The following is a 23,866-nucleotide window of genomic DNA, read 5'->3' on the forward strand; positions in this document are numbered from 1 at the left end:
CTCTGGATAACTGACTCCATCATCAGACTGAGAAATTCTGCCTTTAAAATTAGTGGTTACTTTAAACAAAATACTGATTCAGAAGATCCATCTTTTTTGAGGATTTGATGCCTTGCTTCTTGCCTTGCAACACTTAGATGCCTAGGGGTCATTGGTGTTATGTAAATACAGGATGATAATAAATACTCTTTTTTGAATCAATAATCATCTGCTTAAAATATAAGCGATTTAAGCCAATACCTGGTCTATCATAGCCCAAAATGTGTAATCTTGAGCTAGTTCCTCCTCAGACTCTTCTTCCTTTTTCGTGCTATTAGAGGCTGAAGTCTTTGTCATTCCTCTTCTTCATATGGTCTAGTCCCACCGCACCAAATATTTTGAGCTTTTGGATAGCAGCTCTGTCCTCATGCTTCCATCTATGAAACCAGTAGTTGTATGAAATAAGTCCTCAAAGTGAAGTAGGGCAAACATTTCTCAGAACTGCAAACCTAACAAACAGGAACTAGAATGTGCCATAGACAATCGTGAAAGCATCTGTTCGATGATGCAGAGCCTTCACTGGGACAGGCAATAAACACAGGAAGAATTTAAATGCCTGCGCCATGGACATACTGCCCAACATTCACACCCTATAATGCTTATAAGCAACTTGTAGCAGAACCACTAGCAAAGTTCTAAAGAGGTGAGCAGCTTGTTATTGAAATCTATCCTAATACTATTCTTGAAGGTTGGGAAGGATCCCATATCCTGCGGTTTGTATCTATCTATTGCTTTGTTAAATTAAAACATTTAAATATCTATCAAGATTCAGATTAATAGGCTGATGGTTGTGTGGGTCCAGTTTATTTCCACATACTAAACAGGGTTCATAAGGAAATAGCCACAACTTGGCTAACATCGACTTAGTGGTCAATCTAACAGAGGCAGCCAAACTTAGAAGGGAGAGGCTATTTCTCCTGCCATTAGATGCTGGAAAAGTATTTGATGGGGTTGAAGGGTGGTACCTGGAGAAGATTTTAAATGAAACCGCTATGGGTCCTAATATTTAAAGTTATATTGCTGCCAACTTTGGCTATACACAAAAACAAGCATCAACTACCATAATTCTCTTAAGAGTATGAAGCAGGGAGGCTCTACGACTCACATTATTTGTGCTTACTTTGAAATCACATAAAATAAAAAAATAAACGCTAATCCTAACGTTACAGGCACCAGGTTAGGATGACACCATAAATTAATTCTTATTGCGATTACATCTTTTGCTTCTTACAGACACTGAACGTTTAATCCCGGTCTCAAGGAGGAGCACCACAACTTTTTCATGGTATCAGGTTTTAAAGTAAATAGGCTAGAATACAAGTGGGGGACTTTACAGCTATCTGGGATCCTACTGTAAGAGATCAGTGTGTAAGCTTGACCAACAGCGCACACAATTATTTGGGGGGTCAAATTTCAAATAGGAGTAAAAAAATCAAAGTATAAATCCTTACACAGAGTACCTTTTTCCCCCAATTTCATCTTTTGAAATTCTACCTTTTGAATGTGAAGAAAACTAGTAATAGAGTGAAAATCTCACCGCTCACTACCCCCCTGCACAGCATCATCCTGTGAAAGAACAGCCAAAAAAGGAGATAAAACGGTGTGCACTGCAGAACAGTAAAATATCTGGTTGATTTTAAGTAGCAGGAAAAAGGTCCCATAAGAAGAGTCAACATTACTGTGCTATACCAAAATGATTTCAAATGATAAACCAACAGCAAGTGTTAATTTCTTGCTTCAAAATATAATTTGTTTTTTCCATTAGTATAAAATGCCTATGCCATGGTCATAATGTTCTGTTCTGCTTATTTCTCTCTATACCAAGGTTGTTTTCGGTGATAATATCCTTCAGGGAGAGAAATATTTTAAAATACAAAAACTTGAAAAAGCGTGCAAACACAGGATCACAGATAAACTTTAAGTTAATTCCGAAATTCTCTAAAGACAAAACAGCAGGAAAACACTACATGGAAGATCATCCCCCCCAAGTTATCCATCATAGAAACATTATTCAAATTAATGTACAATGAATATTCCTGTGTTGTGGGATTCTGGAACACTTCAGAATTCATTGTTTTTAAACATCAAAATACCTAAAGAACAAGTTAATTACCTTCGGTAATGCCTTATCTGGTAGAGACAATTTAGTCACAGATTCCTTACCTTAGAATTAACCCCAGGCGTCAGACTGGATCCGGAAATTTTTTATGAGCAGTGCCCCTGCACGTAGGTAGGTGGCGTCGTTCAGGTCCTTGTGGTATTGTCATCCGTGCCAGAAGTGATGTGCGCGGTGCCTATACAGGCACCACCCCAGCGCGCTGAAATCAGTTTCTTTTCATGATATTCCACGCCAGGAGTGCAGAGTCACAAAGAACACTGACCCCCTGGTGTGGAATACTAGGGCCCTGAAAAGGGAAAGGCCTGTCCCTAGAAATCAGTTCGCAGAGCAGGGAGGATGGGTGGGTTGGTAAGGAATCTGCAGCTAGATAGAGTCTCTACAGATAAAACTCTCCCAAAGGTAAGTAACTTGTTCATCTGATAAAGACTTCTAGCTGCAGATTCCTTACTTTAGAATAGATATCCTAGCAATACCTCCTTGGAGATGGGTCTGCAAAACAATTTCATACCAAAAAGTCCTGCAGGATCGAAGGGGCAAAGTGTCTGTCCTGACGGAGCAGACTGTCCAGGTAGTAGTGTTAGGTTACTGTGTGCAAAAAGGCCCACGTTGCAGCCTGGCAGATGTCCAGGACCGGGACTCCGCCTGCTAATGCAGTAGTCGCAGCCTTAGCTCTGGTGGATTGAGCACGCAAGCCCTGAGGGGGTTGCTTCTTAGCCAATGCCTAGCAGATTTTAATGCAGAGCACAATCCAACAGGAATTGGTCCATTTATGCACAGTCTTTTCCTTCTTTGCTCCAACATACCCCATGAAGAGTTGGTCTTTTTCGGTCCTGACAGTGAACTTGCTCCTCTTGCTTGGGAGGGATGTGGCAGAGCGTATAAAGTAGGGAGGGTGATGTACTGGCCTACATGAAAGGGAGTGTCATGATTGCAGAAAACGGACTCAGGAATGCCGAGAACGGATCCAACATGGCGGCTCACTATCGCGCAAGCGCGAAGAAGTCAGGCAAGTAGAAAAGCCTGACTTCCTGTAACCTCGAGGCTTCGCGTTCTTGTGTTGCCCCGCAGGCTGTTTGTTAAACTTCCTGTTTCTGACTCGGACTTCGGAAATTCTACTACCCTCGGATTTTGCGACCCTGTCCTCCGTTTCCTGATCTTTTTGCCTTTAGCTGAGTATCATTGGATCAGCTATTGTCCAGAGCTCTGGTTACTCGGGTATGCCCCTATCTTTTTTGTTATTCCTCTATGTGCTTGGAAAATCTGCAGTGCTTCCGGCTCCGTTTGTTCGGAGATTATGCGGGTTGTTGTTGGCTCCGCCCACCTTACCGGATATATTCCCGTGGGCCGGCCGGGTTTAACAAACCCCCGTTTCTACTCCTTGGACGCCCCGATGGACTGGTAAAGCCCTCTGCTCCCCTTAGTTATTGCCCTTTTTGTCTTGTGTTGCTTTCCCTGGAACAAGTCATCTCCACCGAATCATATGCTGTGTGGACTTGGTGTGGAGCTTCTCTTCGGAACCTGTTCGGACCCCGACTCATCGCTGGACTCCTTCCGTTTATGTAACGGTAACTGCGTACTGGGTATAAGGGGAAATACAGCTTAACTCTGTTACAGCGCTTATCTCATTGGTGTCTCTGGAACATTGTTGCTCATTGAAGATGGGACATATCTCATGGTATCTGTGACCTTCCCGGCTTTGTTAACCCTGTGCCTTTCCTGTTTAAATCTCAGGAAGACTCTACATAATTCTTTGCCCCTTATGATAGTCACAGTTCAGGAACTAGGTATTTACACATTGTAGATTATCCACGTTCTATCTAGTTGGGTCTGGGTATACCTACTCACTCTGTCTTTGTCCTTTTCCAGAAAACCAAGTCCCCCTCATGCGCTGATGAAGTGAAGACTGCAGCTCCAGGGATTGTTACCCCTCTCTTGTTCCTTGTTTTGTTTCCCCTCTTTCCCCTATTACCAGTGTACTCTAGGGTTCGATAGACACACTAGGTGGTGGTGGAAGGTTGGGATCTATACAACAGTATCCTGAAACTCCGTGGCGCTCCTGCAGGATCTTCTCCTGGTAAGGTTCTTACAGGGAGTGATGACTTTCGGCAGAAAGTAAGCTCTAGTGCGAAGAACCAGCTTGAATGGGTCGATGTTTAGGTAGGGAGGCTTGGATGACAAAGACTGAAGCTCAGTGACACTCTGGGCAGATATTACCAGGAAGGCTGTCTTGGTGGACAATTGTGCAATGGTTCAAGGGAGCGCTCATCAGAAAAGTTAAGACCAGTTTAAGGTCCCACTGAGGCATGATAAAGGACGAAGGTGTAAACTTGTTGCAAACCTTAAAAGAACCTATTTACAATAGGGGATTTGAAGGGGGATGTCTGATTTGTCAACCGCAGAAAGGCTGAGATGGCAGAAAGATAGCCCTTTCTGGTGCCCAGAGCAGAGCCCTGCTGAGCAAGAGTTAGGATAAAGAGAAGGACCTGAGAGAGGGGAGCAGAAAGAGGGTCAACCTGTTTCTCTGCACACCATGCCACAAACTTGTCCCAACAGCAGGAGTATACAGTTCTTGCTGGAGGGACGCCCGGCTGCCAAGATAACAGTGCATACTTCGTGCGGAAGGTCAAAAGCTGCCAACTGTCTCTGCTCAATCTATGCGCATGAAGGATAAGTGTTCAGAGGTTCGGGTGGAGAACCCTCTCCTGCTGCTGTGACAGAAGATCCTCCTGAAGCGGCAGCCTGATCGGAGAAACGATGGCCAGCTCAACAGTTCGGGATACCAAACTCTCTGAGCCCAGTATGGAGCCACAAGAATGACCTAGGCTCGGTTGTTCCTGATCTTCTTGGGAACTCTGGGCATGAGTGGTATGGGCTGAAAGGTATACAGGAGGCCTGAGCTCCACTCAAGCCAAAAAGTTTTCCCCAGTGAGAGCCGCCTTGGAAACTCCACGGTGCAAAACTGCGACCATTGCACGTTCTTGGGGGTGATGAACAGATGTAACCAAAGCTCTCTCCACAGCTGAAAAAACTTACATCACCTCCAGATGGAGACACCATTTGTGATCTGCTAGGCATCTTCGACGGAGTTTGTCCACCCTGGTGTTCAGAGAGCCCGCCAAGTGTGGAACCACCAGGTAAATGCCCTGCTGTTCCAGCCATGTCCAGAGATACAGGGTCTCTTGACAAAGGGTGCAACTCCACATTGCTCAGTTTGTTGTAGTACCACATGGCAGTGTTTTTGTTTTGTTTTGCAAGAACACCTGTACTATCCCTCCCTGAATGGAGGGCAGAAAGTCTTTTAATGGTAGCCGGATCGCCCAGAGCTCCAGTAGGTTGATGTGGAGTCCGGATTCCGACAGATACCTCTGATCTCGACCTCTCCCAGATGGTTGTCTCATCTCAGGAGAGACACATCTGTCACCATTGTCAGATCTGGTAGGGGAAGGGAGTGGGGTCTGCCACTGACCCAATCACAGTTTGTTAGCCACCACTGAAGATCTTTTGCAGTTTCCTCCGAGATACAGACTTTGTCAGAGAGATTACGCTGATGTTGTGCCCACTGGAACTTCTGGACCCACTGAAGAGTCTGCATATGCCAGCAGGATGCAGGAGGCCATCCAAGCAGCTTAAGAATCGGTCTCATCAGAGTCCAGGATAGAGGCTGAAATATGAGTATAAAAGCCTGAATATCCTGGACTCGCCATTCGGGAGGATAGACCAGAAACTGCACCATGTCCCTGAGAGGGAGTAAGGTGGGACTTAAGCACGTTGATAAAGAACCTCAGCGAGTGCAGGAGATCCATTGTAGTCTGGAGGTGGAGGACGACAGCCCAGGGAGCGTCTGCCTTCAACAGTCAGTTGTCGAGATAGGGGAAGACTGGCACCCCATATTTCTGCAGATGGGCTGCAACCACTGCCATCACCTTGGTGAACACTCGAGGGGCGCTGGTGAGGCCAAAGGAAAACATGGCAAACAGAAAGCTCTCGTGGCCCACCATGAACCGCAGGTAACGCCTGTGGGCAGGCAGAACGGGAATGTGGAAGTATCCGTCCTGCAAGTTCAACGTTGCCATCCAGTCTCCCAGGTCCAGGGCAAACAGGACTTGAGCGGGAGTGAGCATTATGAAATTCTCCTTGTTGAGGAAGACATTGAGAGGGCGCAGGTCTAAGATAGGACGAATGCCTCTGTCCTTCATGGGCACCAGAAAGTAGAGGGAATAACTACCACAACCTACTTCTTGCGCCTGAAACCTCTCCGTGGCTCCCTTGGCTAACAGAGCCACCACTTCCTGCCAGAGCAAGGAGAGATGGTAGTCCGTCAGCCTGTCGCAAGTGGGTGGAGGGGTAGCCACAAAGGGGAGGGAGTAGCCTCTTCATACAATCTGTAGAACCCAGAGATCTGATATTATAGAACTCCAGCAGGGCAGGTATTGGCATATACTCCCACTGGATGCGCATGATGGTAAGAGGGCAAACTAAAGAAGTATGGAGGCTGCAGGTGCTGGAGGAGTGGTGGACTGGCCCGACATCTGGCTCCCCCGATCCACGGGGTCTAAGTCGGTCGTGTCCAGCCCACATCGAATCGTGAACTTCGCTGCATCTCTCCAGTCTGGCATAACTTGGGAGAGTATTGCCCAGGCCTCCTCCATCGGGCAGCACCTGCGCAACTGAATCCCACAGGGCATGGGATTAATGACCCAAAAGGCATGCGGTGTTCACGCACCGCAGTGCCAGGCCAGGCTGGTGGAAGAAACCATTTTCTTTCCTAAGGTGTTCAGCCTCTTGGATTCCCTTTCCGGTGGGGTGGTAGTGAAGGAGTCCGGATTTATACGGGGAAAGGAGGCTTGGACCACCAAGCTCTCTGGGGTAGGGTGTGGAGTGAGATAGCTGGGGTCCCCTGGGCGATAGCAGCAGCAGGCAATCATCCTGTTCACAGGAGCCCCCGTGCAGGGTTTGGACCAAGTACCCAGCCGGACGTCCATAGCATCTTCATTAAATGGGAGAAGCGGTTCTGAGGGGATCACTCCCAGCTGAAGAACCTCCGTCAAGACATTAGTCTCGACTACCACTGAGGGTAGGCTAAGATCCAGGACCTCAGCTGGCCTGCTTACCACCCCAGCAAAAAAAAGCTCACTCCTCCATAGCCACGGTAGGGAGAGAGAGCATGCCAGTATCAGGAGAGCTGCCCGGTCTGCTGGCGTCTGCCAATTCCTCACACCAGTCCATGTTGGGGTCTAGGGGCTGGTATTCTTTAGTCCCACCCCATAAGAATAGGGTTTGTGCTCCCGCACCGGAAAGCATGGTTGCAATCTGCGTCGTACGATACTCCTCCGGCTTTGTGTCAGAGTAGGGGATGAGAATGGGGATGGCGCCAGCAGCTCCGGGAGAAATGGCACTGGCGCCGAGACGGTCAAAGTGGTACGACCCGCGCTGGTCTGGATCCATCTGTGAATCCAAGGGGCCTGCCGGGAGCGGAACCACTTGCAGAGAACCAGTGGGGGCCCCTGACGAACCCACTGGGCCGAAGGCACGCCGGGAATAACAGGATGCCCAAATAGGAGATTCACGGCCTCATTGATTTCGCAGAGTTGGGTAGGGGTCACTCGGGCTACCGGAAACTTAGGGAGGTGCAGACTCAACCGCGGAGCCAGGTCTCGCATGACTGCGCTCCCTCGTCTCGCCAGATGACTTTGACAGATTGGTAAGTCAATGACCTCTTCAATTTCTTACTCTTCTTGCACTTGTGGGACTTACCCAAAGACGACTTGGAGTGCAACGAGGATCTTGGGCTCCGGGACCTTCCTCTGGACTGGGATCGGGACAGTCGCGGTGTCGCATGTCAGGCAGCAAGGAGTTCTCCCTCAAGGCCTTGGGGTGCGCGGCGCAGTCAACGCAGATTGTCACATTGAGGTCCCGCTCAAGGTACCAGAGGCAAATAAGGTGCGGATTCTTCACAGACATCTGCCGATGACAGGCGCTGGAGGGATTGAAGTCGGCCTTCCTAGTGGACATCCTGACACACCAGGAGAAAAAAACCTCAAATGACTTCGACAAAAATTCGAAAAAGGTCAGTCTAAAATTGGCTAGGGGTAGCTCTCTCCCGGTCTGTGCTGACTGCCGTGGAAAGAAAAGAACAGACGTCAGCACTGGGGTGGCGCCTATGATACCACATGGGAGCTGATCGACGCCAGCTAGCAGGAGTACAGCTCACGAAAAATTTCAAGGATCCAGTCTGATGCCTGGGGATAATTCGAAGGTAAAGAATCTGCAGCAAGAAGTCATTTAGATTAAAAATACATTACCTTTCAGCTTTAAGTTTTAAAATAACTATATATAGCCATAGTCTCAACTAAATAAGTTTCCTCTTCCATCTCCAAACCATCGCTTACGAACAAAAGTAAAAAGAAAAGCAGGCGCAAGCACTTCCCTACAACAGAATGAAGGAGGCACTCTGTTAGGTCTGCTAATGTTTATAAGAAAAAAAAGCATACTTTTTTTTTTTAAGCGCTCCAGAATCCTACGCTCAGAACAAGCTACACAATGTTTACAAAAATCAAAAAGTTTGAATTGTGAAAAGGGTTTAGATTTAAAGGTTATCAAAGTCAATATCTAGATCTAAAGGTGATTAAAGTTCAAGATTCCAAAAAGGCCTGTAAGAAAAAGCTCGTCAGTGCACATTTAAGCAAAAGTATATTTGTTACCTCCATTGGCCAACAGGTTTTCCTGAACTTTATCTTTTGTGTCTTCCAGCACATCAGCCATATACTGGGCCACCTTCTTTACAACACTGTGGAATGAAGACCAAATCAAATATTAGGAAGTAATGGGCATCAAGCTAAATTTTAACCACACTGTTTTTGTTCATAAAACCTTCCCCTTAAAGGAGTCTATGGATAAAGCAGTCTGCACTACCCTATGGTCCTGTATTTACCACAAAGATTCCAGAAAGCTGATACCTGGTGACAAGTGCCGTGGCTGTGCTGGGCAGTGGACAGGCATTGGTTGTGAACATCCCTGAAAGCAGCAGAATGGTTTTGATGCACCTAGTGTCTAAGCAGGTGTAGATCTGAGAGCTCAAGCTCATGAGAGTGGGCTGCAAGACAATGAATGACTTGTGGCTCTCATGTCCAGAGCATGAGGAGAGCCTGTTGACCTAAGGGTAAAGCCAGGCAGCCAACAGGGACCTCTTTTTGAGAGATCAAATAGAGAAATCTTCAGAAGAAGAGCAAACATTGCCCGATTTAATTTAATGTCTTGTTTTTCACATAACATTTTATATCGAACTTCTGACATTTTCAAGTTAATTTGCGAACCACGAAAGGATGCAAGATTTAGTCTGCCATGTCGGTTTTTAATCTTGTGACCTACAGGTCACAGTAAATGTCTGCTGACAGAATCTAACTTACTGAGCGATCTTGCCATCAAGATTTAGGTGCAGAACATATAGGCATCCAACAGATCATGGTCTTATCAGTTTCTGGATTCACTAACCTATATCTACTTTTCTGAGACACCAGCTTTTTGGTTACTATTACACTTACAAGTAAATACTAGATATTTGCAAGGAAGCCAACACCTCATACACCATTTAATTTAATAATCACAAATAACCCCATCTCTTAAGTCTAGCCTCCCAATGTGGAACTGTCTCATTCAGAAACAATCATCATAGGAAGAAGTGGAAAAGCAAAAACAGTCTTTACCCTCAATGTGGGCAAGCCACTTATAGTGATTGCCTCGCAAAATATAGGACGATTGAACACCATAGTGGAAAGTATTTGCCCAGAGTTACATAAAGAACCACAACATATAAAGTCAAGACCGTGATTGAGGAGCTAGTAGTAGGAGAAAGGAATCATTGAAGTCGATGAAACATTCAAACAAGATCAGAGAGCAACAACAAAGGGACCTATAGTTGCAGTTTATTGACACTCAATAGAAAATTATTTTCTGTATACATGCGAACCTCCGAGAAATGCAGTGTTTAAATTAATACAATACAAATATGTTAGATTGATAGAATTACAATAAATAAAAAGAGACCGAAAGGAAAATGTCTAAGGTGTGCAGCACCAGAAGTAGATCTATTAAACTTGAGATGGAATTGCTGTAGGTCCTCAGGTATTTTTGACAGAAAGTGACAAAACATCTTAAAGTGAAAGGATAGTTGTTATACGAAGTGCTAATGTAAGTTTAATAAAGCTGCTTTATATCTAATATATATATATATATATATATATATATATATATATATATTTCTCGGCCCCCGGTGCCAACGTTATTTCAAATAGAATGTTGCGGATTTCCTATGGAAAATAGGTCCCAACTATATCTACCTGCTGGCGACCGCCCGTAGGATATATATATATACCTTCTTCAGTGCGGAAAGCCTCAATTCCTGGAGCTTAGTGACATTCAAACCAACCTGAAATCTAATAGGTGGTACTTTAGCCAATGGGAGAGCTGTATTCCTCAAAGGCCGGCAGTGGGGCGTTCGTTACGATGCATTGTTATTCGAGCCTTAATGCTCCATTCCGTACTTTCAAATTGCCATATTCCACCACCTCCAATCATAGCCACTGTGCTCCCATGCCCCTCGCCTGCTGCTGGATGATATGTTCGATTACCCTGTGGGTGTCCTTCTTATGGTAGACACTGCCGGACCCTGTCGACCCATGATGGTCGTGGCTTATACAAAGCCAGGGTGCTCTACCATAAGAAGGTCCCCACTCCCAGCTGCAGTACCACGCTATGCCAGAAGGGCGCGTGGGCAGTTCTGACCCAGTGCCAGCTCTTCTCATGCTGCTCTCTACGTGTTTCACGGGACAGCCGAGACTTCTAATAATGAAAAAATTCTATCAAAATAATTATTATACAAGTTGTGTTCTAGCTTTCTGTTAATACTACTTCCCATTGATAAAACAGTATTGAGTGTGCGCTGTTGTCTCCCAGCGAGGAGGTGACACAATCTGACTTTTTTTTTTTTTTAGCCCCCATACTAACATACTGACATGGAGTATGGACCTTCAGAGGGTTAGTGCACATGCTGCAGTGCTGTGCTTTTATAATACAGGCCTCGGGCTCTGCCACGGCTGGCTCAACCTTTCACTTCTGCCATACAAATGATTTGTGTAAATAGCTGCATCTCAGATGCAGCATCTGCTACTACAACACTTAGAAGCCAGGACTTGTCAGCAAGCAGTGTACATGCACTGTTTTTTTTGTTGCAGTTTTATAAAGAGTGAACACGACCCTAAAGTATTGGAGAGCTTTACACAGTGCTTTAAGTGGGAAGAAAAAACTGTGGATGGTCTCTGGGGCGTGGCCGATGTAATTAAGGGCGTGGGTTAAACATACCCACGCTAAAAATCTGTGCTTATCATAGTGTGCCACCCGTCGGGCATTTTGCTGTTTCTATCCTTGCATCCAGATATATACTACAGCAAGTAACATTACACCTACAACAAGCCAGGACTATTGGCTTTGCCAATGGTTGTTAGCTGCATAAGATAAATAAGCAGCAACTATGGCTTTGTTGCATATATAATATTGAAAATGCTTCCATTTTCAAATTATATGACTGTGAAAGAACTATAACGCGTCTCTTCGATGTTACCTTAAAGGCAGTGACCAGTGGCACTGCCGCAGAGTTAAGATGTATCTGTTTACGGAGGGTGAGGGCGAAAATTGACAGCCCGATAGGGACCCATCTCGGCACCTACTTTTTAGAACTGCCGGTGCTGAGCACCGGCAAGACCCGCCCCACTTAAAGCCCTGGCTTCACATGGGCACCAGTAACGTTACACAGGGACACGTTCATTTTTGGTAGGCATGGGGAGATTAAGTGATTTGCCCAGAATCACGGGATGTTTAGCCAATGTCAGACTCGAACCTGCTTCCCCCATTGCCAAAGTCAGCAACCCTTATGCCACATCCTCCATTAATAATGAAGGCGCTATATTTGCTTCAGGCCGAGTTACTAGCATGAGTGTAACTAAATAGGCGCCAATGTTACAGCAAGTCAGCTTGCTGTAATGAAACATACACTTGGCGTATTCAGATGCTTTGCCGAGTTCATTTAAAAAACACACACACCTTGCATACTGTTTCTTTCATTCTGTGTTAGACTTCCGTGCTACTAAAACGCGATTAAATTAAATACGAACCACTGAGCTCTGTTGCTCTTACAATAAATTGTCTTACTCAAATAAAGTCGCAGTTATTTTATTACAATTGCAAGCAACTGCGACCGCGATTTTGCAAGGATCACACAGTTTGGTCAGGCGGGTTAGCCGGGATCATAGTTCGCTTGTTTTGGAGCCACAACGGACAGTTAGTAAACTAACTATACATCCAGTACCAGTACATAAGGTTTAGAGATAGTTATGTGTTTGTCCGTATATTAGAGATTCTTCTTACACGCACACGTGCGTACGTACATACGCTTTTATTTCCTCAGGTGAAGAATTCTGAACTTGCAAACATAGTCAATATACAGTTTTTCCCAGTTTGACCGGAAACTACCTGCCTACATTTAAAACAGGCGCGTCAGTATCATCCGCCTCAAATGCTACTCACTTGTATCGACCCAGGAGGATGAAAGTCTGAGTCAGCATGCGCGGCCTGATTACACATAGATGTCCAAGCCGTGTACATTACCCCGCCTGATGTGCAATCAGATGGTCCGAAAACCTCTGAGGCTGTACTAACCAAGCACGTCTGCGAGATGGTAAATATGGGGACCCACCTCTGACCCACCCACCCACGCACCCCTGTCAGATACCCCTCCCGAAGTCTAACAGAGCAGAGTGTCTGAGGTCGAAGGACCCCTGAACCCGTTTTGTGACCCTCCCCAGTCTTACGTGATATATTTAGATGACTTTAACTTATTAAAATCACTTGCACTTTACACGAAGCAGGCCTATTGTAAGTCTTAACGAAACATAAAAAAACACAATCATAATATTATCAGCGCTCTCGGTACGGGTGTATGGACCATTTTTTGTGCTATAGAAGTAATATATTTTATTTATTGCATACTAACAAGATCATACCCAAAAAATAAAAAAACGGAGTTTGGCACAAAACAGACACATTTTTAACAAAGAACATATAAAGCCTGTTTTCAATACTGTAGAGTCGAGTGCGCGTTGCGACGAGTATCAAATTGTCCCGTTTTACCTCAAACGTCACAACCGTTCACAACCGCGATAAAAATAATATATTCAAACAATAGAACAAATAAAAAAAATAATGTAGCCGCTTTAGAGGCTGCGAGGTCGCAGTGTCTAATAGACTAACTTTCAGGACTGAGTTTAGGTAATTATTGATCGACGACATTCAAGCGCTTGCAAGTGTCTGGAAGGAGGGGATGAAGGCGCAACTCCATCGCCCTTTCGTTAATGATCTCAGAAAAAAAGAAACCTGAAGTGACACTTCCATGATTCGGTCTCGAGACCTGAAGGCTGCATACACATTTATTTATTTATCGGTATAGCGCTAATACTCCATGGACTGACCGCTTCTGAGCACTAGAGATGTAAACAGTATGTTAGAAAGAAGGGAAGGGAGAAGATTAAAAGCCAGCGCGCATTGTTTAAGCTACTAGATATGTTACCAGCGAGCAAGCGCTTGATTGCCGGTTCCTTGGTTGTAGCGCTATACAATGTAACACATAAATCAACCTTGCAAGATCACCCTTCAACACCGGGCGTTTCACCCGCTAAGATACTTTTAGGCGCTCGTTAAGAAATATTAGATATTTTTGAAATATAGACGTCACAGTAAATGTCTTTACCATGCCAAATACATGCATAAGCGGCAACACACTTAATTTTTCACAAAATATGAACTAGAAATTAAAAATATATATCTTTATAGTATTTACATTAAGACAGGTCACAGGAGGCTTTAAGGTCGTGTTATTTTATAATAATCACTGCACCCTGAACAATCCAAACCGAAAGTTCCATTATGCGGCATTGATTGCTTCTCGATGGTGTTTTGATTAAAACCTTTTTATCGCATACAAACACAACACAACCAACTAGCAAATTGTAACCGAGCCACCGACTGAGTCTGCTTTGGCCCTGGCCGACGTCTGTGGAGGAGTAGGGGGAAGTCAGGCGGGAGAGGGCAGCATCTCTGCCTCCCAGTGTTTGGGAGTATTTCCAGGCAGCGGGCAGACATTCACCGAGAGGTGTCGACTGCACGCACGCTTGGCAGGCAGTATGCACCTGCCTATAGCGGTGTAAGGAGAAGGGTTTTATTTGGAAAGGCCGGCAGGACCGGGGCATGTGCAGTCAGTCACACGCCAGACACGCATTACCTTGTAGGAATTCCGGTCTGAAAGCGCTGCGCTTTCAAAGTGAAAGTGGGCTTGCGCTCTCAATTTCCAATCACAAGCATGCATTTGCCATAAACCTAACCCTCCCACGTCACAGGAACAAAGATGGCGTCGGCCTTTCCACATGGGCCGTCCTAAAAGTAGACAAGGAGGTAACCAAGAAGCCAGATTTCCAATCACGCGCCATCGTTTACCATAAACGATGACGCGAACTAATGGGAAACAGGGGCGGGGCTTCAAGTCCCTTCTAAATCCGTATCGATTGCAAAAAGCCCTCACGTGGCGAGAGCAGCGCATGCGCGCTGCTAATGCCAGTCGAGACCTAAAAACTGTCTTTAGAATCAGGAGACGTTGAGACAGCTGTGCAACGACTTTCAAAAAGGGTGCACATTAGAAAAGTAAAGACTAAATTATGGTCCCACTGTGGCATCACGGAGGGTTGAGGAGAAAACATGTTAATTAAATCTTTGAGAAATTGCATCACAACAGGTGATTTGAAAAAGTATGTTTGGTCCGGTAAACGCAAACAAATAGAAAGGTCGGCAGATAGCCTTTGTGGCCACTGTATTCCTTGCTGGGCAAAATATACAACAAACAATAAGACATTGATTTTGGCCTGCAACGATTCCATATTACAGGTGCCACAATCTTGTCCCAGCATTAACTGATTTTGTTAAAGGACCCTGGGCCGGAAGCATGACATCCACTAATTTGAGAGGAGATCGATTGCCGTCAACTGCCGCCATTCAATCTCCACACATGGAGGTGTAGATTACGCAGGCCCGGATGCAAGACTATGCCTTGCATCTATGACATATAACTCCCAAAGCTGCCGCCTAATCTTAGGACTGATGCTCATTCTCAGAAGTTTTGCGTACCACACATTCCTGGCCCAATCTGGAGCCACTAGGATGACTTGGGTCAGGTCATTTCTGATCTTCTTCAGAACTCGAGGCAAGAAAGTTAGCAGTGGCAAGGAGTCCTATGCTTCACTCTAGGCGGAAAGCATCTCATAGAGAACCTTCTTTAGAACTACTGCACATACAAGTGTTGACATTGCTTGTTCTTGGCTGTGGCAAAGAGACTAAGCGAGGGTTCTCCTCATCGCTGTAAGACATCCTGTGCTACTTCCAGATGTAAATCTCATTCACAATTCGCTAAGCATCAACAACTAAGTTAATCTGCCCTGGAGTTTAAAGATACTTCCAGGTGATGTACTTTGGAGGAAATGCTTCGACTATACAGTTGCACAGGAGTAACTTTCCCAACAGGGCCTAATCCTGCCCAGCTGTTGCAATACCACATGGCACTGGTGTTGTCAATGAGGACTTGTACCAGCCAGCCTTTGATGGATGACAGGAAGTCTTTAAATGCCAAGTGAATGGTCGTAACCCCAATAAGTTGAAGTAGAGACAGGTCTCCGCTGAAGACCAGAGTACTGTGACCTCCACCTCTATCAGATGACCTCCCCAACCCAGCGGTGATGTGTCGCTCACTACCATCGGCTCTGGGTGGGGTTAAAAAAGGGGTCACTTGTCCAATGTGGTTGAGCTGCCACCACTGCAGATCTTCAGCAGTCTCCTCCGAAACTGGATGAAATCCGACAGGTTTCCTCGGTGCTGGACTCATTCAGACTTCAGATCCACTAAGGAGCCTGCATATGCTACCTGGCATGGTCAACAAACAGGCTACAGGAGGCCATTAGTCAAAGATGACTGACAGCCACACTCACTGGGACCCAACATCGATGTTGAAATATCTGAATCATAGCCCAAAATTCCTGGAGTCCCTGATGCAGAAGCAAGGGCCGGTAATTCACAGTACCAGTATGGCTCAGACGAAAGGCAGCGTCTGCAGAAGAGACAAGTGTGACTTGAGCAGTTTGATAGTGAACCCAAACAATGTACAGAGGTTTGCTATCATCTGAAGGTGGTCCACAAATGATTGTAGCAAGCTCGCCTTCAACAGCCAGTCGTCAAGACGGGGGAAGTCTGGCACACCTGATTTCCTGTGGTATGGTGCAACCATCGCTTTCGTGAACACCTGTGGGGCATTCATGAGGCCAAAATGAAGAACAGCAAACTGAAAATACTGGTACTCCACCTTAAACTACAAGTAGCACCTGTGGACTGACAAGAAGGGAACATGGAAGTAGCAGTCTCACAGATCCAGCACTACCATTTGTTTTTTGGATCCAGGTCAGACAGACCCTGGCCAGTGAGATCATCTAGAATTCATCCTTCAGCAGAAAGAAACGGACAGGTCGGAGATCCAAAATAGGATAAAGACCTCCACTCTTTTTCAGCACAAGGAAATGAAGAAGTAACATCAAGTTCCAATTGCTGAGACCAGGACTCTCTACGGCTCCTTTCGCCAAAAAAGGGTTGAACATCCTGTAGCAAATCGGACAAGGGCTCCCCCAAAAGTGGTGTCGAAGTAGGTGGGAGAGGCGGCGGGCCAGGAAGGAATGACAGGGCATAGTCCAGTTGAATTATCTGCAGGGTCCACCTTTCAGGAGGTTAGAGCCTGCCAGCTGTAGAGAAAATGACCAATTCTTCCTCCCACAGAGTGGTCAGGTAGCGCTAAGAGCAAATTAAAGTGGCTTGGAGGCTAGTGCGGAGGGACGGGGGACTGGGAGGTTCTTTGTCCCTGCACGACTGAACGCTGTTTGATAAATCATCTACCCTGGCCCAGAAAGAATTGGGGGTGCTTCTTGCTAGGGTGACACGCCTCAATAGGAACAAGCCTCAAAAGGAACAACACTGTTGGGGAGACTGCCTTGCGGGTTTGAAAACAAGGGAGCGCGATGCGGCACTACTTTCTTTAAAGCACAGTAGGGCGGAGTTGGCCTTCTCGCCAATCAAGTGAGACCTGTCAAAAGGGAGATCTATGAGTGACGCCTTAATGTCACACGAGAAACCCTGGGATCTCATCTGTGTGTAGCGCCAGAGCACCATGCTAGTCCCAACTGCTATGTTTAAACAGTGTCATGTCCTTGCCTAACCGTATGATATATCTGGCCACATCCCGGCCATCCTCATAGGTCCATGCCAGTTGACAGAGAATTCCTCTGAGACTGCTGGCAAGATCTCAATGATCATGTCCCATAAGGCTTGGAAATACCTACACAGCAAAAAACCTGAAGGGCAAGATTATAAGAGAATATTTGTTACCCCAATACCTCAATTCTCCTCCAACTTCCTATCTAGGGGTTCATATATAATGAGTCTGGATTGATCCCATTACTAAAAGCCTGAACCACCTGGCTCGTTAAAGTAGAGTGTTGATTCAAAAAGGCAGGGTCACCCAGATCAGGTCTGTGGCGTCATACTGCCCATTTACAGGTGGGGAGCAACATGGTTTAGCCCAAGTGCCCATAAGGTTGTCATTTAGGACTTCATTGAATGGCAGCAAGAGTGCAGACAAGGCCTTTCCAGGCTGCAAAACATCACTGAGGACATTGTTTTTCACCGGACAGCAATTCTAATTCCAGGACTTGAGCTGCCCGTGTGATGACTACTGCAAAAAGAACAATTGATGGACAGAATGCAGAACAATGTCATACATTTACCCCGTATAGAGATAGGGCCCTAAGTCCATCAGTTTTTTGCTCACCATGCCATTCCAGTTTGGACCCAGCCATATGCAAATCAGTTTTGACCCTGCGCCCAATGGGAACAGACCAATCTGCCAGATCCAGTCTGGCACCTAGGGATATTCTACAGGTGAGGAAACTGCGGTTAGAAGTATTCATCAGAAATGTTACTTACCAGTTATAGTCAGTTTTGAGCTCGTTATACTACCAACACTCCTGCCATTTTCTGTTGGGATTGGATGATGTAAGTTGTTTTTCTTCTAAATCATAGTTTTTGTTCCCAGGTGAGTCGTGATACCTCCCTTGAAACCCATAATGCACCAGGACGCAGCTTCCACCTCAGATTGTCATTTTCCCTCTTTGAGTAAGTTTTAGTGTGAAAATGTGAAGCACCAGTATGTCTGAACTAAAGTAAGGCATTATAAATGTAAGTGAGAAAAGATTAGGTATCATACATTCTGGCGTACACTTGCATTCGAGGAAACGCATTGCTAAAAAATGTAAATCTTCAGCACTACAAGCTTCAAACCAACTGTTACAGGTAAGTAGAATTTTCATTTTGCAGCATGAGATGCTGTAGATCACATGTTGTGCACAGGTTGGAAAGCAGTACTCCTTTTCCTAAAGAGATGGTTTGCGAACAAAAGCAGAAGATGTCTAGAATAAAGTTTTAAGTACATTTTGGCGACTTGTGCTTCTTGCCGGGCTTGGATGGCCAGTAAGTAATGTTTAGTACAAATGTGTAGATTGACGACCAAGTAGCAGGTTTGCTAATGTCAGCTAGCGGAATGTTTCAATACAAATTATGGTCCTCCTGGCAAAACCGGCTTTAGAGTTTAGTTTACCATGCTATGGTTGGACAAATGCAACAAATAACAGTTTTTTGAGTTGACAGTGTATGGTCAATATAGTACAAAATAGCTCATCTTAACTATTAAGTGTTCTTTCTGCAAGAGAACGTGCTTGCGGCAAGAAAGAAGGTAACTCAAAGGACTGATTAATATAAAAATTCAATGCTAACTTTGGCAAGATGCAAGTGTGCAATCTTACTACAATTTTGCTCTTGGATATCTGTGTGAAAGGTCCTTGAATGGACAATGCTTGTAGCTCAATATTCTGGGTAAGGGTGCGAACGCTACCAAGAAAGCCTCTCCAATTCAAGAAACTAAAGCTGGCCTGGTTCTTTCAGAATAAAGAGAACACCCAGAAGGTCAAGGAAAGAGCGCAACTTTACTTTCAGGAGAATGTAGGGTCAGTGAAGGGGGCGGGTACCCTGTGGAAAGCGTTTAAGCCGGTAATGAGGGGTCATGTCCAAGCATGCATTGGGATGGAAAATAAGGAAAAGAGATAGCGCTGGGGCGCGTTGGAGACGGCAGTACTTGGGTTGGAAGCACTCTATATGGAGGGTGGGAGGAAAGATAGGGAGCTGGCGCACCAAATTGATCTTCGGAGGAGTGAATTACAGGATCTGGATACTGACGCAGCCAGGTCGGCTGCCTTGGCTACACAAATAATAAATATACGACCTGGGGGATAAGGCTAATAAAATGATTGCGTGGCTAGAAAAACACGATAGAGAGAGGAACTGGGTGGCAGAAATAAAAGACAGGGACGGGAACACACACTCTGCGGGAGAGGACATAGCACGTGTATTCGCGGACTACTATGAGGAGCTCTATGACTCGACTCTGGTCAGGATGGCCCAAGACTGTTGTGAACTTGTTGCGGAAATGCGCCTGCCAGTAGTAGCGGAGGAGGACAGGGATTCTATAGATAGGGAGGTAACAGAGGAGGAAATAGTGAGTGTCATACAGGATCTGCAGGCGGGGAAGGCACCGGGGCCCAACGGACAACCAATAGAACTTTTCAAATGTACAGCCAACACAGTAGCCCCATACCTTCTAGCCATGTTTAACGAGGTGAGGAATCGTGGTTCGCTACCAATTTACTAGCGAACAGCGACGATAGTTGTGATCCCTAAGGTCGGTAAACCGGCGGATCAGTGAGGCTCGTATCGCCCGATCTCGTTGTTAAATTTAGAAGTCACAATTCTGGCTAAAGGTTTGGTGAATAGACTTCTGGTGCCCATTCTTAATCTGATACACCTGGATCAGTCGGACTTTATGTCCCACCGAAGTACGAGACTCAATTAGCGACGACTGTATGGGGTAATGCATCTGGTAAGGGTGGAGGTGGCCCTCTTGTCACTGGACGCCCGCATGGCGTTTGATAGTATTGAATGGAACTATCTGTTTGAAGTCCTGGGGAGGTTCGGCTTTGGGCCCACGTTCCTCGCCTGGATCAAGCTGCCCTATACGCAGCCCATGGCCAGGGTACGGGTAAATGGCTAGGTGTCTCGCCCTTTTACTCTGCGAAAGGTCACAAGACAGGGATGCCCCATCTCACCGATCTTGTTTGCACTGGCGCTTGAGCCCTTGGCGGCATGGGTCAGAGGGGATCCGGTAATCTCGGGTATCTATGGGGGTGACCAGTGGGAGGAAAGGATATCGTTGTACGCTGATGATGTCCTCTTGTACGCAACAAGACCACGGTTTACAATTAACCGATTGCTCCAGATCTTCAAGCTTTTTGAGGGCTACTCCGGGTATCAGATCAATTGGGATAAGTCCCTCCTCTATATGCTGCCGGATGGGCCGCCCCCGTGACTAGGTGGCGACGCCAAACTCCAGATCAAAACTAGTTTTAAATACCTGGGTATACAGATCGAAAAATCTGACACAGCGTTTTTGGCGAGGAATCTAAAGCCACAGTTGGATCGTCTGAAGAGTGACGTCGCACATTGGAGGAAGCTGCCAATTTCCCCGATGGGAAAGGCAGTTCTCTTCAAGATGATTTTGCTGCCACGGATACACTATGTTCTACAAAATACCCCCTGCCAAATACCAGACCCATTCTTTAAGGAAGTAGACAGTGAGTTAAGAACGTTGCTGTCGGATGGGGGGGGTGCACGGATATCATTGGCCAAACTGCAGAAATGGGTGTACGAGGGAGATTTGGCCGTCCCAGACATCCAAAAGTACTATTGGGCATCACAACTTATTGTCATTTACGACTGGGCCTTTGCAGATAGGAACGATCCAGCATATAGGGTCAACCACTGGGCAATGGGGGCAGACGGATACCTGCGGGCATTATATGGTCGGGAGAGACAGGACGGTATGCCCCCGCATACTCAATTAGTACGGATGGCATGGACTAAGGCTACTAGATTCCTGGCTGGGCAGGATGGCTGACCGAGCAGACTCCTTTACGGACCAGTTACGTGCTCCGGGAGGTGGGTCGATTGCAGGGCTTCTCGAAATGGAAGCTAATAGATATTGTACGCTTGTGGGATGTCAGGCAGAGATAGGCGGTGTTATCATTCTCAGAGCTGCAGGCAGAATTTCAGTTGGCACCCATGGAACACTATAAATATTTGCAGTTGAAGCATGCGCTGGGCAGACATCTTCAGGATGGAGACCAGATCCCCGAGTATAGTCCTTTAGAAGACAGATTGTTGCTGGACCCAATTCTGGAGAAGGCACTGTCCTGTACATACAAGAAAATTATAAACAACTCACCAGATTTACTAACCACGTTGCGAGAGGCGTGGGAGTCCGATGTGAGACTATTAGAGGATGATGACTGGGAGGAGGTAGTGTTGAATCCCAGAGATGTGGCGATCCGCGCACGTTTTAGATTAGTTCAACTGCGGATTCGGCATAGGTCCTACTACACCAACACACTTATTTTTAAATTAGGGTGCATCTTAACTGAGGAGTGTCAGAGGGGGTGTACCCAGATGGGAACGTTTTCTCATATCCTGTGGGATTGCCCGATCATACAGATATACTGGACGAAGGTGGTCCGGATTATGTCCGAGGTGTTGGAACAGGAAGTCCCCCTGGACGCCAGATGGCATATATTGTGTGTAACTGGGGAACTGATTTGGCCCAAATATCAAAGAGTCTGGCTACAGGTGGCTGCGATGGTTGCTAAGAGGAATATTGCGGGGGCATGGGGGGGCGATTCAACTGCCTAAGGTCTCACAGTGGAAAAAGGGCATGGACTTGTGCTGTGCGGCAGAAAAGACCATTTACAAAAGCAGGGGATGCCCCGGGAAATGAGCGAAAATCTGGCAGCGGTGGGAAGACTACAGGGAGTTCGGGGGGGGGGGGGGGTATCTAGTTAGGTGGGGAGGGCACAGGGGTTGGTGTGAATTGAACTGTTGAACGCCAAGGAACCATTGATATTATGACATGTCTCTGTATATTAGAATGTGTATGCCATCGACAAAGTACGCAACCCAATGTAAGAATATGATCATGTTTTTACAAGCTGACTATTGTTTAATAAGAAGAGGTTAAAAAAAATAAAAAATAAGATAAAGCAGGCAAGGATTTAGGGGCTCAAATGAGGCCCCATATGTCAAGGAAGGGCAATGTTTAAACCGCATGAAGAGATTGGAGTTAACACCGCGGGTACTGCCTGCTTTACTCCTTCTCTGAAGGTTTAGTTTACTGGTATTTTAAAAGTAGACTGCTAAGTCCATTCTCTAATTTGCAGCCATAGCCGCTAAATACATATACATGTTGAAACGCGCCAGGTCCTTTCAGCGCATTAAAACTTGATGTCACATTATCCACGGAGTCGGTTTCTTGTGAAGGAGCGGGACAGGACAGAAAGAGAGACACAAACACACTTTTTGTAGATTTAACAACTAACAAATATTTTGGATATTTACATTTAAGAACTGCATGTTTAAGTTTTGAAAGCAATGAACAAAATATTTCTATATAGATGCATAACACGCTCTAGTTGTTGGTTTGATAGACTTTTTTTCTGTATCTATACTTTCGGCAGGAACTTGGAAACAGCTCAATTCTAGGATCTCGGGTGCCGAATCACAAGTGCAAGGGCCTGATTTAAATCTTGGTGGATGGCCAGTGGGTCTGCCAGGGCATCAGAGAAAATTAATCCATTGCCCTAGTGGAAGGACTACCCATCAGATTTATAAATGACTGCCAGGCAGGCGGTCATTTATAAAAGCAATTTAAGGGACCACTGTGAAGACAGCTGCGGTAATCAGCATGATGCAGCCCAGTAGCAGACTATTTCATTTTTTCTTTTCAAAATGAAAATCGGGAAACAGGATTTTCTTTTTTAAAAGAAAGAATATAATGCTACCTTTGCCATGGCGGTCTTCCCCCATGGTGGTGGGAGCATTATAATTATTTTACTGTTCCTGCCAGGTTTTACCTGGCAGTAAGAAACAGTAAAATATTACTGCATGTCCACCCATCAAAATTGAGTGAGCGGAAATGTAGCCATTTCTCCTACGCCCCTTACTCCCCCGGGACATCTGAGGGGATTAATCATGGCAGAGACAGAGTAGTCTCCGCCGTAATTAATCCTAAAATGCACCTGCACTTAAATGCAGCTGACAGACCACTACATTAGTGGGGAGGGAACTCTGCTGCCATTGCGACAGAGTACCCTCTCCGTCTATACATAATTCAGGACCGGAGTTGCCTTGGTGTAGTGAAAGAGCCACTCTTGCGGTTTGGCACCCCACGATGACCTTCAAAGACCATCATTTTAACGGACTTTAGTGTGTTATTTTACCCTAGCCTTAATGTAGGACGGTCCTGCATATGCATGCTTCTCTTCTGACTTGTAATCTTGCAGTCTTTTAGTGGGAGCTGTCACGGAGTAGAACAGTACTATTGGCTTTGACATGGCCTCATGTCATCTTGTTTTCTGACTT

General features: G+C 45.8%; 1 protein-coding gene across 2 annotated transcripts in view; it reads right to left on the reverse strand.

Moving 5' to 3' along the window:
* Positions 1 to 23,866, reverse strand: part of ATP6V1C1 (ATPase H+ transporting V1 subunit C1) — a 354,471-nt gene that overhangs the window by 211,271 nt on the left and 119,334 nt on the right. For both annotated transcript variants that reach the window (XM_085605130.1, XM_085605131.1), the window contains exon 4: positions 8,860 to 8,945. In XM_085605130.1, coding sequence (XP_085461256.1) covers positions 8,860 to 8,945 — 86 coding nt within the window. The remainder of the gene's footprint in view (positions 1 to 8,859; positions 8,946 to 23,866) is intronic.

Source organism: Triturus cristatus, chromosome 5_1 (genome assembly GCF_964204655.1).
Source record: "Triturus cristatus chromosome 5_1, aTriCri1.1, whole genome shotgun sequence".
Lineage (NCBI taxonomy): Eukaryota > Metazoa > Chordata > Amphibia > Caudata > Salamandridae > Triturus > Triturus cristatus.